The following is a 17,655-nucleotide window of genomic DNA, read 5'->3' on the forward strand; positions in this document are numbered from 1 at the left end:
AAGGAAGAAAAAAACAAACAGATTGGAACATTTTACACCAGTATTCTCTTCATCTGTGTTGCCAGAATAGGCTAGAGTGTATGTGATATTGATTTTATTTTATACAGTTTAATAAACAAGAAGTTAATATTGTTAATTACATTTTAGACCAGAACAATGAATAATGCAAGTTTTGCTCTATTTCGCCCCCCCCCCCAAAAAAAAGCCAAAGCCACAGCAGAACTTTTAAATATATAAAATATATATTATATATGAATCAGTCAATACGTTATGACAGCATTACTTATTACATTAATTATACACATTTTTTTATTTCATATTGAAAACTTGTGATGAGCCACAAGGTTGTAGTTATGAATTAATTTGTATAGTTTATTATAGATTTATTTGGGTGTTTATTATATAATTTTGTGTGGATTTTAAACAATTACTGGGCTGTAAAACAAACCAATCTGGCAACACCGTTCTTCATCTGAACATTTAACGTTATAATGTTGGATAATAGTTGTGGGCTAATGTAATACTGGAAATCTTACATTCCCTTAGAATTGTACCTTGCATGCATGAACTTGAACAAAAATTAACTTTCAGTATTTGATTAGCTAACTTTGCTAGCCTGCACATTTGGTGTAACGTTAGCAAGCTATATTTTTAATAATGTCTTCTATAATTTACCGTCATGAGAAATAATTGTCACCTTACACGTCTAAATGTTCTAAACACAAGTTATTGTCCTAATTCAAAAGTTTTTAATGTGTACATTTAAGAATAGTATCCATCTCTATTAATTAACTCTTGTACTTACCGAGTGGTAAATCGCAATGGACCTTCCCCATACAGTGACTCAGCGTTATTAATTAAGAGGATTTAATAAATATAAATCAATAAATAAACAAAACTTTGATTAATTGAATCGTAGCATATTATATTTATTTATTAACATCAACCAAACTCGATAAAAATACGTTATCCAGCATGCTCTCTAGTTAAAGCAGTGTCAAAATGAGCGTTGTTAAACTCACCGCTGAATGCTTCTTGCTCGCCAAAATGAGCGTTGTTACCATAGATATTATATAAAGACTAGATGCCCGCCGTGACGTCACGACGCGCTCTGGTTGGCAAAAGAAAAGTAATGACCGCTTAAAGCGCAGCGCAAACACAGAAGAAAATGGTTGTATCGTGCTTTGTGATCGGCTGTGTTAACAGGTTCGATAAGAGTAATAACCCCAAGAGCTTCTACCGCGTACCTAAACAGCCTGAATCAAGAAAGAAAGCTTTGAATTTCTGCAATTAGGCGTCTATACCCAGCGGAAAACAATGGGAGCCAGCGGACCACGATCGCGTCTGCTACCTACATTTTGCGTTAAAAATTAAAACTAATTTTGTAAATAAATGTTACTAGTAGGTTCTATCTCATTGATGGGTTAATTAATCAATGAATAACTCTACAAAATACCGCGGAAGACGTGTCAAAGTGTTTGTTTACATAACTTTTTGTGCATGCTGTGACTGAGCAATGGAAGTATAACACTGACATACCCTTATAAATTAATGGCAAATTATTGTATTTTTATTCATACATTTTACGTATATGTTAACCAATGTTATATATCAGAGGTAAGATAATTTTGAATATAGCCCATGGATAAATTACACCTGTATTTTTACTCTAGTTGTAACATATTTACCAGTTATCCTTAGTTACAACAAGTAATATTCGTAATTATTACTTAATTTATAGGCATCTAAAGATTTGTACGCCTTCATCGACTCTCTGGTAAACATAGATGGCGTGTCGATGAGATACAGATAGATGTCGCCGAAAGTCAAATCTGGCCATGTGTCCGGGCTTTTGCTCCAATTCTCACTCAGGTGATATTGATCAGGCAGAGAACATGAACCCTGGTTATATAAAAGCTTAACCTTATATCTCTTTTTTGGTTCTTCGGACAAATAATTAGCATATGCTGACAAAACACAGGTAGACTGCTGCGAGTCTGCGACATGTTTTGGTTCTTTCTGCCAACCAGTTCGCGACCACGCCCATATCGTGACGTCACATTTGACTCCGGCGAACATCCCTATTGGCCGCTGGGCACTGAGAAATACGGCCGCCATCTTAAACCGGTCGTACTCCTAGTTTCGTTGCTTAGCAGCAGTTAGATTCCAGAGCACTGTGGAGCATTTTCCTGTTCTAATCGGCGGATCATCGCAAATAGGGCCCGGGATTACTTTTCACAAGTAAATTTTAACATTACCATACTTTTGGTTGTATTTTGTGAATAGAATATTACCAGATAATTGAGAAGGAGCAAGGATCTTTGATATTACTGTACTGAAATCTTAGCCAGCTAACGTTGTTTACTGCACCAGCCGGTGTTCACCCGGCATGGAGAGGTTGGGTAAAGTAATAATTACGTTACAAGAGCTTCTCGGTTATCAGATACAAGCATTCAACGGCCCTGTAGTATAAACATATAAAAATATAGGTTATTTGTGTTTGCGCACGTGATATCAGGAAGCAATGTAATAACGTTACCTGTAATACACACATGACGGCGATGCGCAAATCGAGTGTGTGTGTGTCACAAATCATTATTGTTTCTTCAACTTATTAAAATATCTTACTTTACTGCAACTATCTGTTTCTGCTTCTTTATCGTATTTATAGTGTGTGATTTATAAAATACCTTATATCCTACATCACATATTTTGATTTTGGACGTCTGGTCACTTTATATCTTATATCAGAATATTATATTACTGTTAAGCCTACTATGAATATTAAAATATGCCGAACCATGTGTCCTGTATCATAGCTACATGAATGACATTTGCAGAAAAAAAAAACCCTCGTGAAAATCAGTTCGGTATTCAGTGAGGTATGGTTAATTAAATGCGCTGACAGCTCATTGCACCTGCCATACAGATTACACTGAGTGGGGCGGGTGACCGGTTTAAGATGGCGGCCCCACGGCTCGTCCGCGCTATAGGCAGTAGCGGTCGATAGGGCGTCTATCTATATGATGTCTATGGTTGTTACACTCTTCGCTGAATGCTGTTGCTCACCATGTGCGTTGTTAAACTCACCGCTGAATGCTGTTGCTCGCCAAAATGAGCATTGTTAAACTCAACGCTGAATGCGGTTGCCTATAATCGCGCTAAACCTTTGAGCAGAGGGCAGTTTGATATCAGATTGCGAGAGGTTTTAAACATCAAAAACCAGTTGGAGGGCCATATAAAGATGATCTGGGGTCTGCCATTTGACTAGCCCTGCCATAGATAATTTATTGTAGCCTATTCCTTTTAATTTTTTATTTATTGTAGTCTCGACCCATTCACCGCAGACAACGGGCTGCGTTATGCTTACCCAAGACGTCAAATTTCAACGCCGCAGGCTCCAGTTCAGAGATCTATAGAAGTCTATCGGACTACCCTGCACGTTGAAAATTGACGCTAAGGGTACGCCCAGGTCGTTAAAAAGTGACGCCAAGGGGTCCTGGCCAAGCGTCCATATGTGACGACTTGGGAGTGAGAATGTGTTGCTGGAGGACAGTGTTTAGTTTAGTGAATCAAAACACAATTATGTTAATTTGATGCACAAGTAAGATGGTGCATCAAAAATGGGGAATGGTTTGTGATGGTCTGGGATTTCCCAAAGCCATCTGTGTTCCCAAAGCCATCGCACAGGTGGAGCAATGGATGTTGAGATTGAGTAAATCTCAGAATGGTTTAATTGAGTAAAGCCCTGCAAGAAGTCATTCTTCTCCCTAACAAAAGTCTGTAAAGTGTGCTAATAACAAGAAATGTTTCAACAGGAAACGCCTAGGGCGGATACAGCAGCACAGCGGACACACAGAACACATGTGACAATAACCTTAACATTTGTTTTTCTTTACAGAGAATGCAGACTTTTGGGCACATGGCATGAGCAAAGAAACACACACACACACACACACACACACACGAACAAATGATCAGATAATAGCCTTTCAAAACCCAGGGGGGTCAGAAGGACCATTTGTTTTTAAACCAGCTTGATCTTGTCATACAGGAGTGAACGAACAGGGCAGACTGTGCCCAATGAAATAATGGCTATGGATGAATTTGGCTAGCTATCCTGGCTTATTATTGTGACAGAAAGGTGCGACACCTGCGCAGCGCATAACTTAACATTTTTCTTTTGCAGAATGTCAGGATGGATTGGATCAAACAGAATTGATTCTGTTCCAAATGTATAAATATTGTTTTGTTAACATGAGTGGTTTTTTCAGGGGAAAAAGGACTCTGAGAGCAAGAAATTATCTGGTGATAATATGTTTCAGGTTGCTGATTTCACAGGTCACATCAAGAGGGACGACCAGCTGGACAAGCAGTCACTAACAAAATCACTTAAGGTCTTCGTTCGCAGGTGACAGCAGAAAGTAAATGTTTTATTCCAGTGGGGGTACGGTCATGATCTAAGGGAAAATCTTGTAAGAATCAGAAAATGATTGGAGAGCGTGAGACCTGAGTCCAAACTTCTCACCTTTGACTAAACGAACAAACACATGACAACGCGAAGAATAAAGTGAGGGATCAAAGGCTTGTGCTAGTATCAGTCTCCCTTACCTACGAGGGAAAAGACCATTGCAACTGCGTGCAAAACATCAAAAATGGTGAAGACGGAACGTCAACGCATCTGGAGAAAGATGATTCGACCAACTAATGGTTTAGCAGAAGAATCTGTTTTTATGATGATGTTAATGATTTTATTTAATTGAATCAAACTAGGTATTGATTTGAAAATGTTTGAAAATGTAGAAAACCTATTAATTGATGTAAGAAAAAATTACATTGGTTAGAAGAATGAACAAAATTATGCAGACGATTCGACTAGCGGAAGTTACAGTGAAATGTATTAATTGAGTGAAGTTCCGTTTTGTTTTGTTTTGTTTTGTTTTGTTTTGTTTTCTTTTCATTTCTTTCCTTTTGTTTTGTTTTCTTTTGTTTTGTTCTGTTTTGTTTTGTTTTCTTTCTGAGGACGATGAAATGTAAAAAGGGTTAAAAGCAGCAGTGCTTTTGCGTGTTACGAGATGACGTACAAGGACAGGATTTGAAATGAGGGATTTTGTTATCATTTTTACTATTTGTATGTTTATTCAAATCAACCAGGGGTGTTGAATTTATATGGATTTCATACTATGACAATCTATACAATTTCTTGTTTATACTGGAGTGAACGCGGGTCCGAATTCGGGAATGCGGTGACAGTGCTTATCCATTTAGCCCTGCTTCAGTTTAAATATTTACTTGCTTGCTCCTTCAACAAGGTTCAAGGGATCAGTTATACAGAAAATAAGAAATGAAAGATATAAGTTTGATGAAATGACTTAAAATTGTTGCGTTTATTTGTTTATCAGATAATGATAAAAAGGGAGAATTTGTAATGGCGATTTTAATCTTTTATTTCTTATTCTGTTCCTAATGATTTAACAGATTAATGCTGTATGTTCTCTGTCTGTATTCTGAGTTTCCTGATGTAACGTTGGTTCAGCTGGAGGGAGGTGTGAGCCCATGCTGGGGGAAGATGTTCCTTCTTGTGTAAACGGTGGGGGTTGATAGATTCCCTTGCATTATAAAGTAGCAGGGTAGGAGGACAGGAGTGCCTGTGTCTGTCTGTCTCTGACTCTGGCCTGCAGCCTGGCTGCAAGGCTGGAGTCAGGAAACCATTTTCTTGCATGAATAAATTACTTTTCTTTTTAAATACAATTTGGATCTTGACGTCTCTTTGCCTGGGAATGCTGAGTTTAGTAAAAAATTTTTGCCACAACAAATCTTTGGCCAAAAAATATATATCTATATATATATCTTTAAATATATATCTTTAAAGAATCTTTGACCAAAAACATGTTCAGTATTTCCAAAAGGGACCTCTGTATGTCTGATTTAACATCAGGAGTCTCTAAATGTAAATAGTTTAAATCCATTTGAAGACCCTTTGACCAGAAATTAGTTCAATTGGTCAGATTTGGACTTCTCTAAGAACATCTATATGGCATCAGAAAGAGTCTTGGAGTATGTATAGAAAGCTCAAGATTGACTATTATTTGGCCAAAAATATGTTCCTTGGGTCAAATATGGACTTATTTTTTGGCTGACGTAACATCAGAAGGAGTCTTTCAATATAGAAAGGTCGTTTTGAGAACTCTTTGGTCAGAAATATGTTTAGTAATTCATATTTTGAATAGTGTCTTCCTGACACCAGAAGAAATAAATCTGAATGTATATGTTAATTTTTAAAGAATCTTTGGCCAAAAACATGTTCAGTATTTCAAAAAGGGACCTCTGTTTGTCTGATTTAACATCAGAAGGAGTCTTTAAATGTATATAGTTTAAATCTATTTGAAGACCCTTTGACCAGAAATTAGTTCAATTGGTCAGATTTGGACTTCTCTAAGAACATCTATATGGCTTATGAAAGCATCAGAAAGAGTCTTTATGTATAGAAAGCTCAAGATTGACTATTATTTGGCCAAAAATATGTTCGTTGGGTCAAATATGGACTTATTTTTTGGCTGACGGAACATCAGAAGGAGTCTTTGAGAATGTATAGAAAGCTCAAGATTGACTATTATTTGGCCAAAAATATGTTCATTGGGTCAAATATGGACTTCTTTTTTGGCTGACAGAACATCAGAAGGAGTCTTTGAGAATGTATAGAAAGCTCAAGATTGACTATTATTTGGCCAAAAATATGTTCCTTGGGTCAAATATGGACTTCTTTTTTGGCTGACGTAACAGCAGAAGGAGTCTTTGAGTATGTATAGAAAATTCAAGATTGACTAATATTTGGCCAAAAATAAATTCCTTGGGTCAAATATGGACTTCTTTTTTGGCTGACGTAACATCAGAAGGAGTCTTTAAATATAGAAAGTTCGTTTTGAGAACTCTTTGGTCAGAAATATGTTTAGTAATTCATATTTTGAATAGTGTCTTCCTCACACCAGAAGAAATCAATCTGAATGTATATGTTAATCTTTAAAGAATATTTGGCCAAAAACATGTTCAGTATTTCAAAAAGGGACCTCTGTATGTCTGATTTAACATCAGAAGGAGTCTCTAAATGTATATAGTTTAAATCCATTTGAAGACCCGTTGACCAGAAATTAGTTCAATTGGTCAGATTTGGACTTCTCTAAGATTATCTATATGGTTTATGAAAGCATCAGAAAGAGTCTTGGAGTATGTATAGAAAGCTCAAGATTGACTATTATTTGGCCAAAAATATGTTCCTTGGGTCAAATATGGACTTCTTTTTTGGCTGTCGTAACATCAGAAGGAGTCTTTGAGTATGTATAGAAAGTTCAAGATTGACTATTATTTGGCCAAAAATATGTTCTTTGGGTCAAATATGGACTTCATTTTTGGCTGACGTAACAGCAGGAGTCTTTGAGTATGTATAGAAAATTCAAGATTGACTAATATTTGGTCAAAAATATGTTCCTTGGGTCAAATATGGACTTCTTTTTTGGCTGACATAACATCAGAAGGAGCCTTTCAAATATAGAAAGTTCGTTTTGAGAACTCTTTGGTCAGAAATATGTTTAGTAATTCATATTTTGAATAGTGTCTTCCTGACTCCAGAAGAAATCAATCTGAATGTATATGTTAATCTTTAAAGAATCTTTGGCCAAAAACATGTTAAGTATTTCAAAAAGGGACCTCTGTATGTCTGATTTAACATCAGAAGGAGTCTCTAAATGTATGTAGTTTAAATCCTTTTGAAGATCCTTTGACCCTATACATACTCAAAGACTCTTTCTGATGCTTTCATAAGCCATATAGATTTTTTTAGAGAACTCCAAATCTGACCAATTGAACTAATTTCTGGTCAATTGGTCAGATTTGGACTTCTCTAAAAAAATCTATATGGCTTATGAAAGCATCAGAAAGAGTCTTTGAGTATGTATAGAAAGCTCAAGATTGACTATTATTTGGCCAAAAATATGTTCGTTGGATCAAATTGGGTCAGTTCGTTGCGTCAGCCAAAACTTATTTTTTGGCTGACGGAACATCAGGAGTCTTTGACTATGTATACAAAGTTCAAGATTGACTAATATTTGGCCAAAAATATGTTCCTTGGGTCAAATATGGACTTCTTTTTTGGCTGACTTAACAGCAGAAGGAGTCTTTGAGTATGTATAGAAAGTTCAAGATTGACTAATATTTGGTCAAAAATATGTTCCTTGGGTCAAATATGGACTTCTTTTTTGGCTGACGTAACATCAGAAGGAATCTTTAAATATAGAAAGTTCGTTTTGAGAACTCTTTGGTCAGAAATATGTTTAGTAATTCATATTTTGAATAGTGTCTTCCTGACTCCAGAAGAAATCAATCTGAATATATATGTTAATCTTTAAAGAATCTTTGGCCAAAAACATGTTCAGTATTTCAAAAAGGGACCTCTGTATGTCTGATTTAACATCAGAAGGAGTCTCTAAATGTATGTAGTTTAAATCCTTTTGAAGACCCTTTGACCAGAAATTAGTTCAATTGGTCAGATTTAGACTTCTCTAAAAAAATCTATATGGCTTATGAAAGCATCAGAAAGAGTCTTTGAGTATGTATAGAAAGCTCAAGATTGACTATTATTTGGCCAAAAATATGTTCGTTGGGTCAAATATGGACTTATTTTTTGGCTGACGTAACATCAGAAGGAGTCTTTGAGTATGTATAGAAAGTTCAAGATTGACTAATATTTGGTCAAAAATATGTTCCTTGGGTCAAATATGGACTTCTTTTTTGGCTGACGTAACAGCAGAAAGAGTCTTTAAGTCTTTTAATCTTTGAAAGCTCAAGATTGACTATTATTTGGCCAAAAATATGTTCCTTGGGTCAAATATGGACTTCTTTTTTGGCTGACTTAACAGCAGGAGTCTTTGAGTATGTATAGAAAGTTCATAATTGACTAATATTTGGTCAAAAATATGTTCCTTGGGTCAAATATGGACTTCTTTTTTGGCTGACATAACATCAGAAGGAGCCTTTCAAATATAGAAAGTTCGTTTTGAGAACTCTTTGGTCAGAAATATGTTTAGTAATTCATATTTTGAATAGTGTCTTCCTGACTCCAGAAGAAATCAATCTGAATGTATATGTTAATCTTTAAAGAATCTTTGGCCAAAAACATGTTCAGTATTTCAAAAAGGGACCTCTGTATGTCTGATTTAACATCAGAAGGAGTCTCTAAATGTATGTAGTTTAAATCCTTTTGAAGACCCTTTGACCAGAAATTAGTTCAATTGGTCAGATTTGGACTTCTCTAAAAAAATCTATATGGCTTATGAAAGCATCAGAAAGAGTCTTTGAGTATGTATAGAAAGCTCAAGATTGACTATTATTTGGCCAAAAATATGTTCCTTGGGTCAAATATGGACTTCTTTTTTGGCTGACATAACATCAGAAGGAGTCTTTAAATATAGAAAAATCGTTTTGAGAACTGTTTGGTCAGAAATATGTTTAGTAATTCATATTTTGAATAGTGTGTTCCTGACACCAGAAGAAATCAATCTGAATATATATCTTTAAAGAATCTTTGACCAAAAACATGTTCAGTATTTCAAAAAGGGACCTCTGTATGTCTGATTTAACATCAGGAGTCTCTAAATGTAAATAGTTTAAATCCATTTGAAGACCCTTTGACCAGAAATTAGTTCAATTGGTCAGATTTGGACTTCTCTAAGAACATCTATATGGCATCAGAAAGAGTCTTGGAGTATGTATAGAAAGCTCAAGATTGACTATTATTTGGCCAAAAATATGTTCCTTGGGTCAAATATGGACTTCTTTTTTGGCTGTCGTAACATCAGAAGGAGTCTCTGAGTATGTATAGAAAGTTCAAGATTGACTATTATTTGGCCAAAAATATGTTCTTTGGGTCAAATATGGACTTCTTTTTTGGCTGACGTAACAGCAGAAGGAGTCTTTGAGTATGTATAGAAAATTCAAGATTGACTAATATTTGGCCAAAAATAAGTTACTTGGGTCAAATATGGACTTCTTTTTTGGCTGACGTAACCTCAGAAGGAGTCTTTAAATATAGAAAGTTCGTTTTGAGAACTCTTTGGTCAGAAATATGTTTAGTAATTCATATTTTGAATAGTGTCTTCCTCACACCAGAAGAAATCAATCTGAATGTATATGTTAATCTTTAAAGAATCTTTGGCCAAAAACATGTTCAGTATTTCAAAAAGGGACCTCTGTATGTCTGATTTAACATCAAGAGTCTCTAAATGTATATAGTTTAAAATAAATCCATTAGAAGACCCTTTGACCAGATATTAGTTCAATTGGTCAGATACGGACTTAAATATGGACATATATATGGCATATAAAAGCATCAGAATGAGTCTTTGAAAGCTCAAGATTGACTATTATTTGGCCAAAAATATGTTCCTTGGGTCAAACATGGACTACTTTTTTGGCTGAATTAACATCAGAAGGAGTCTTTAAATATAGAAAGTTCGTTTTGAGAACTCTTTGGTCAGAAATATGCTTAGTAATTCATATTTTGAATAGTGTCTTCCTGACATCAGAAGAAATCAATCTGAATGTATATGTTAATCTTTAAGGAATCTTTGGCCAGAAACATGTTCAGTATTTCAAAAAGGACCCTCTGTTTTTCTGATTTAACATCAGACTGAGTCTCTAAATGTATATAGTTTAAATCCATTTGAAGACCCTTTGACCAAAAATTAGTTCAATTGGTCAGATTTGGACTTCTCTAAGAACATCTATATGGCTTATGAAAGCATCAGAAAGAGTCTTTGAGTATGTATAGAAAGTTCAAGATTGACTATTATTTGGCCAAAAATAAGTTCGTTGGGTCAAATATGGACTTATTTTTTGGCTGACAGAACATCAGAAGGAGTCTTTGAGTATGTATAAAAAGTTCAAGATTTCAAATTATTTGGCCAAAAATATGTTCCTTTTGTCAAATATGGACTTCTTTTTTGGCTGACGTAACATTAGAGTCTTTGAGTATGTCTAGAAATTTCAAGATTGACTATTATTTGGCCAAAAATATATTCCATGGGTCAAATATGGACTTCTGTATGGCTGATTTAACATCAGAAGGAGTCTCTAAATTTAAAATTCTCTAAATTCTCTAAATTCCATTTGAGATCCTACTGTCTTCCTGATATAACATTACAAGAAGTCAGTCTGTATGTATTGTGAGTTAATGTTCATGGACTCTGGCCAGAAATATGTTCAATTGGTCAAATATTTTACTTCAATTGGTCAAATATGGACTACCATATGGTTGATGAATCATCAGAAGGAGTCTATGAGTATGTACAGAAAAGTCAGGATCAAGGACTCTTTGGCAAGAAGTATATTCAAAAGGTATATACTTTTTGTTTGCAAAAATACATCAGGAGGAGACAATGAGAATGAACACCAAGTCGAGGACACTTCGGCCAGAAATATGTTCATTAGGTCAAAAATGGCTGATGTAACCAGAAGTCGTCAATCAGTATGTGTAGAAAGTTCAAGTTTGAGGACTCATACTTGTACTGAGGAAACATCAAAATGAGTCATTATGTGTAGAATGTTCAAGATCAAGTACATTTTGGCTAGAAATATATTTCGTAGGTCAATTATGGACAACTGTCTGGTTGACAAAATCAGAAAGAGTCTTTAAGAATCTATAGTAAGTTGTCTTTTGGGGACCATTTTGCCAGAAATATTTTCATTGGGCCAAATCCATCTGGCTGACGTAACATCAGAAGTAGTCAATGAGTTTACATAGTAAAAAAAACATTTTGAGGGCCCTTTGGTCAGAAATATGTTCAATAGATTATATCAATCAGTATGTGTAGAAAGTTTAAGATTGAGGACTCTTTAGCAAGAAATATATTCAGTAGGTTAAAAATTGACTATTTTATGGCTGAAGTAACATTGAAAAAGGAGTCATTGAGAATATATAGTACGCTTCCTTTTGGGGACCATTTGGCCAGAAATATTTTCAATGAGCCAAATACAAGCTGACTGACGAAAACATAAGAAGTAATCAATGAGAATCATACAAAGTTCAATATCGAGGTCTCTCTGGCCAGAAATATATTAACAAGGTCAAATATGGACTTCTGTATGGCTGACGTAACATCAGAAGGAGTCTAAGAGTTTATATAATAAAAAAAACATTTTGAAGACCCATTGGCCAGAAATATGTTAATTTGATCAAATATGTGCTTTTGTATGGCTGATGTAACTTCAAAAGAAGTCAATCAGTATGTGTAGAAAGTTCAAGTTTGAGGACTCTTTAACAAGAAATATGTTCAATAAGTTAAATATGGACTACTGTATGGCTGAAGTAACACCAACAGGAGTTCTCTTACGTAGAGTTCTCTCGTACTGCGTCGAAAGAACGCTACGGGAAAGTATTTCTTTGTCGAGATTGAAGCCTAAAAATTAATCCTTAATTTTGTAAACATGTAAAACGCTTTTCTGTAGCATACAACCCTAGGCGGAGCAATATCGCTCACCCATTGGCTGCTCCGCCAGAAAAGCACAGCCTATGCGAGGCCAGAGACGCTGACCAATGAGGGCGCTTCGCGCCCATTCTGCGTCATCTCCCGCCGAAACAGGCGTGGCCTAGGTCTATAAATACGAGCATAGCTGTCTAACACACCGATTTTTCTTAATTCACGAAGCTGCACGCATCGTTGGATTGGATTCGAGCCGCCACAGCCGTCTGAAACAAGCACCTCAGCAGGACGCGCCTCTTACCTGAAGCCGCTGGTCATCGCCGCCTTCAGCCGCCGTTCCCTGCTGCGCTTCTCCGGCGTGGAATATCCTTTACATTATGTGTGTGTGTTTTGTGTGTGTGTTCGCCGTCGCGACACACAGTTTTTCCACCACTAAAAGAGCCGAGCGTCTTTTTCAAGATGCCTCGCACCTCCTGTGGCTCGTGTAGAGCCCCGCTCAGCGACGGGGACCACGTGCTTGTGTTTCCTGCCTGTAAGGATCACGCAGCTTCAGCTCTCGTCGATGGCGGCTGCCATCACTGTGATTGGATGCCTACGGTGACTCTGCGGACTCGCCTGGGGTTCATTACTGAAGCTGCATCTTTCCGCCCGCTGCAGTGCCGCACCGTGAAAAGCGGCGTGCTCAGCGGAGCCCGGAACCTATCTCCACCACGAGGTGCTCGCCGCTGCTGCCGCCAGCTTCTCCGCCCGCTTCGCTGGACTCTCTGACCGACGGACAAGGGCCGCTGTGTGCCGCCGCGTCCGTCATGGACGAGGAAGGTGAAACCGCGTCTGTGTAGGACGACTGCTATTCTCTCCTCGCTTCGGGTAGCAAGGGATGGGCGAGCTCCGAGGATCTCCCCTCCCCCGCCGCTCGTGAGCGTCGACGGAGAAAGACCAGCATCGATGCGCTTACCGGCTGGATGGCTGCTTTTCTGCAGAGGAACGTACGTTACCGTCCTCAAGACCCGCGCCTTTTTCTTCCTGAATTCACGAAGAAATCGCGGAGTCCCGGAAAGCCCCGTTTTCAGCCAGGATGCGCACTTCTGCTTCGAGGAAAGCTAACGTTACAGTGTTAAAATCCCGCCGCGGCCGGATTTCACTAAAATGTCTCGCTCGCACAGTCCCAACATACGCGACCGTGCCAGTGTATTTTGCAGTCACCAAATCGGCATCATGGCCCGTTTGCCTGCACACAAACGCCGTTTTCACGACGCCCCAGGTAAATCTGAAAATGTATTTTCTGGTGTCCCGGCCACGGCCGATGGTGTAATGTGTGTATCCGTAATGCCCACGACCCAGTGCCCATTCATACACACAAGCACAGCCCTACACAACAGGGCTTGCACACATAAAATCGACTCTGTCGATTGTGCGTCACATGTAAGTTAGTGAACGTGCCCGCTTTTCAGTGCCCACAATCACTACTCACTGTATGTCCCGTGGTTTCTGTAAAAACGAAACGAATGCACGGTCAGTCGGTTCTGATAGACAGTACTCTCTGTGCTACACGGTGTCCCGGCCACAGCCGATGATGTAATGTAACTGTATGCCCATGACCAGTGCCCATTCGTACACACAATACAGGGCTTGCACACATAAAATCGACTCTTTCGATTGTGCATCATATGTAGTGAGCGTGCCCGCTTTCAAGTGCCCACAATCACTACAAGCTACATGTCACACGTTTTCTATGAAACGAAACCGATGCACGGTCAGTCAGTTCTAATAGACAGTACTCCCCAGTGCTATAAATGTACCCGCGTTCACGCACCCACATTTATTCTCAAACATGCCGAGCCGTACGGGGCTCGCACCGCGCGCTCTCTCTCTCAGCTGAGAGAGCTGAGCGCGCGCGGGCTGCCCGCTCGATTAAGCGCGCCCCCGCATCACGCTGCAATGGCGCCCATGTTACAGCACACGACTGCTCTCGTGTCGCCGCCATTTCGCGACCAGAGCCCGGTTTTTCAACCCGTGCAAGCACAGCCCCGTACAACACAGGGTCTGCACACATAAAATCGACTCATGCCGATTGTGCTTTACATGTAGTGAGCGTGCCCACTGTCCAGTGCCCACAACCACTACACACTGCACGTTCCGCGTTTTCTGTAAAAACGAAACTAACGAACGGTCAGTCAGTACACAAACACAGTGTCCCCGGTGTTATAAATGTGCCCACCACCAAGCGCCCACGTTTATTCACAATTATAACGAGCCCTACGGGGCTCGCCCCGCGCGCTCTCTCTCAACTCAGAGAGCCGAGCGCGCGCGGGATGCATACTGTGTTAAACATGCCCCCCGCCTCACACGCCACGGCGTCCATGTTACAGCACACGGTTGCTCTCGTGTCGCCGCCATTTCGCGACCAGGGCCCAGATTACATTCAACCCCTAGTCACACGTGCAGATGCATGGGAAAGACTTCCCGGGGTCTCAGAATGGGTGCTAGAGACTATAAAAAGAGGCTATTCGCTACAGTTTCATCGACGCCCTCCCCGTTTCACGGAGAAAGTCGAAACCACGGTAAAAACAGAAGTAGCACACCTACTTCGAGCCGAAATAGCGAAGCTATTGAGCAAAGGGGCCATAGAGCCTTTATCTCAAGCTCAAAGCGAAGGGGGTTGGTACAGCAGATATTTCCTGGTACCCAAGAAAGACGGGGGTCTCAGACCCATTTTGGATCTAAGACGTCTGAACAAAGCGCTAGCAAGGCGAAAGTTCAGAATGCTCACGACCAGAAAAATCCTCGCGCAGATTCGCCGAGGAGACTGGTTTATGGCGATAGATCTGAAAGACGCGTATTTTCACATACAAATTGCGTCACGTCACAGGCGATTTTTGAGATTCGCCTTCGAGGGCCGGGCATATCAGTACACAGTCCTGCCATTCGGCCTATCCCTAGCACCTCGTACATTTACAGTGTGCATGGACGCGGCGCTGGCACCCCTGAGACTCCGAGGCATTCGAGTTCTGAACTATTTGGACGATTGGCTGATTCTGGCTCAATCGCCTTCAGAACTCGCTCACCACAAGACACTAATACTCGATCACCTCGAGTGCTTAGGTCTGAGAGTCAATTGGGAGAAAAGTTCACTGTTTCCCAGTCAAAGGGTCTCCTTTTTAGGACTGGATCTGAACTCGCTGTCTATGACAGCACAGCTGTCATCACAGCGCAGGCAGGACACCCTGCAAATGGCGAAATCCTTCTGCAGCGGCCATTTAGTGCCGCTCAAGAGATTTCAGAAAATGCTAGGCCTCATGGCCTCAGCCTCAGCGGTACTGCAGCTGGGCCTGCTGCGCATGCGCCCACTGCAGTTCTGGTTGAAAGCGCGCGTAGCGCGCCGAGCATGGTTGCACGGTCGTTATCGCCTCAAGGTCAATCAGGAATGCATTTCAGCCCTTACACCATGGAGAGCGTCAGACTGGTACCGGTCAGGTGTAAGCCTGGGGACTTCCTCGAGCCTGAAGGTGGTGTCCACGGACTCGTCCACCTCAGGCTGGGGAGCACTGCTCGACGGCAGACCGTTCTTTGGCCAGTGGCCAGAACGAGCCAAACTACCGCACATAAACTGCCTGGAAATGATGGCGGTGGACTTTGCGCTGAGGCGTTTTTGTCCCCGGATAAAAGGGCACCACGTCCTGGTCCGTTCGGACAACATGTCGGTAGTAGCCTACATAAACCGCCAGGGGGGCGTGAAATCCCGAAACCTATTCAGGTTAGCAGAACGCATACTGGTATGGGCCCAGCACAACCTGCGCTCGTTGAGAGCAATGCATGTGCCAGGCCACATGAATGTAGGCCCAGACAGACTCTCACGGAACAATGTTCCGACGGGAGAGTGGTCTCTACACACACAGACAGTGCGTCTGCTGTGGAAAACGTTCGGCAGAGCGGAAATAGACCTGTTTGCAAACCAGGAAAACGCTCACTGCCCAGAATTTTTTTCGAAGAGCACGAACGCGCTGGCCAGTGTCTGGCCCCGCCGTCCGCTCTATGCTTTTCCCCCTGTCTCACTCCTGCCTCAAGTGCTGGAGCGGATCAAGGAAAGCGGATGCTCGGTGCTACTAGTCGCTCCATACTGGACGAATCAACCCAGGTTCCCAGTTTTGATGCGACTGAAGAGTACTGCCCCGTGGCCGGTTCCAGTGAGGAGAGACCTCCTCTCGCAGGCCAAGGGCTCGATTTTGCATCCTCGCCCGGAGCTCTGGTCCCTACACGTATGGGCCATAAACGGGTACCCGCTAACCTCCCAAAGGGAGTGTTAGACACGATCGAACAGGCTAGGGCTCCGTTCTACTAGACGGCTCTACGCTTCCAAATGGTCGGTGTTCTCTGGCTGGTGCTCAGACCAAGGTCTGTCACCGCTTCAGTGCGGGGAAACGGAGATTCTCTCCTTCCTCCAAGAACTGTTGGATAAGGGAAGAACCCCATCCACGCTCAAAGTCTATGTGGCTGCCATATCAGCGTTCGTTAATCCAACGCTTGGCCATTCACTGGGCAGAAACGACCTGGTGGTCCGTTTCCTTAGAGGAGCCAGGAGGTTAAACCCTCCAAGGCCTCCTTCAGCCCCCGTTTGGGACCTTTCTACAGTGTTGAACGCTATGAAAGGGGCCCCTTTTCGAGCCTATTCACTCAGTTGACATGAAACACCTGTCTTTCAAGACCGTGTTTCTTCTGGCTCTCGCTTCAGTGAAGCGTGTGGGGGATTTGCAAGCGCTCTCAGTTAGAGCTTCTTGTATGGAGTTCGGGCCAAACGACTCTGTAGTCGTGTTGAAACCGAAGCATGGGTACGTACCTAAGTCCCTCAACACACCGTTCAGGGCTCAGGTCATCTCCCTGTCGGCCCTGCCGGCCTCGGAGGACGGAAATAGCTCCCTTTGCCCGGTCAGGGCATTGAGAGCTTATGTGTCCCGCTCTGCTGTTTTTCGACAGACGGAGCAGCTCTTTGTTTCGTTCAGTGGGCGCTCTAAAGGGCGAGCCGCGACGAAACAGAGTCTATCTCGATGGGTAGTGGATGCCATTGCGCTAGCCTGCGCATCTAGAGGTTTGGAATGCCCCCTGGGCATCAGAGCACATTCTACGAGAGGCATGGCCTCTTCGTGGGCTTGGTATAGTGGAATCTCGCTACAAGATATCTGTATGG

The 17,655-nt window shown here is 40.9% G+C and overlaps 1 protein-coding gene across 1 annotated transcript in view; it reads left to right on the forward strand.

Moving 5' to 3' along the window:
* Positions 1-3,609: 3,609 nt before the first annotated feature.
* Positions 3,610-17,655, forward strand: part of LOC307012607 (apolipoprotein B-100-like) — a gene marked incomplete at its 5' end in the record, with an annotated part of 74,442 nt that continues 60,396 nt past the window's right edge. Inside the window, 2 exon segments of the mRNA XM_079639489.1 lie at positions 3,610-3,690; positions 4,275-4,411. Coding sequence (XP_079495615.1) covers positions 3,610-3,690; positions 4,275-4,411 — 218 coding nt within the window.

The sequence above is a fragment of the Phoxinus phoxinus genome (genome assembly GCF_949152265.1).
Source record: "Phoxinus phoxinus genome assembly, chromosome: 16".
Classification (NCBI taxonomy): domain Eukaryota; kingdom Metazoa; phylum Chordata; class Actinopteri; order Cypriniformes; family Leuciscidae; genus Phoxinus; species Phoxinus phoxinus.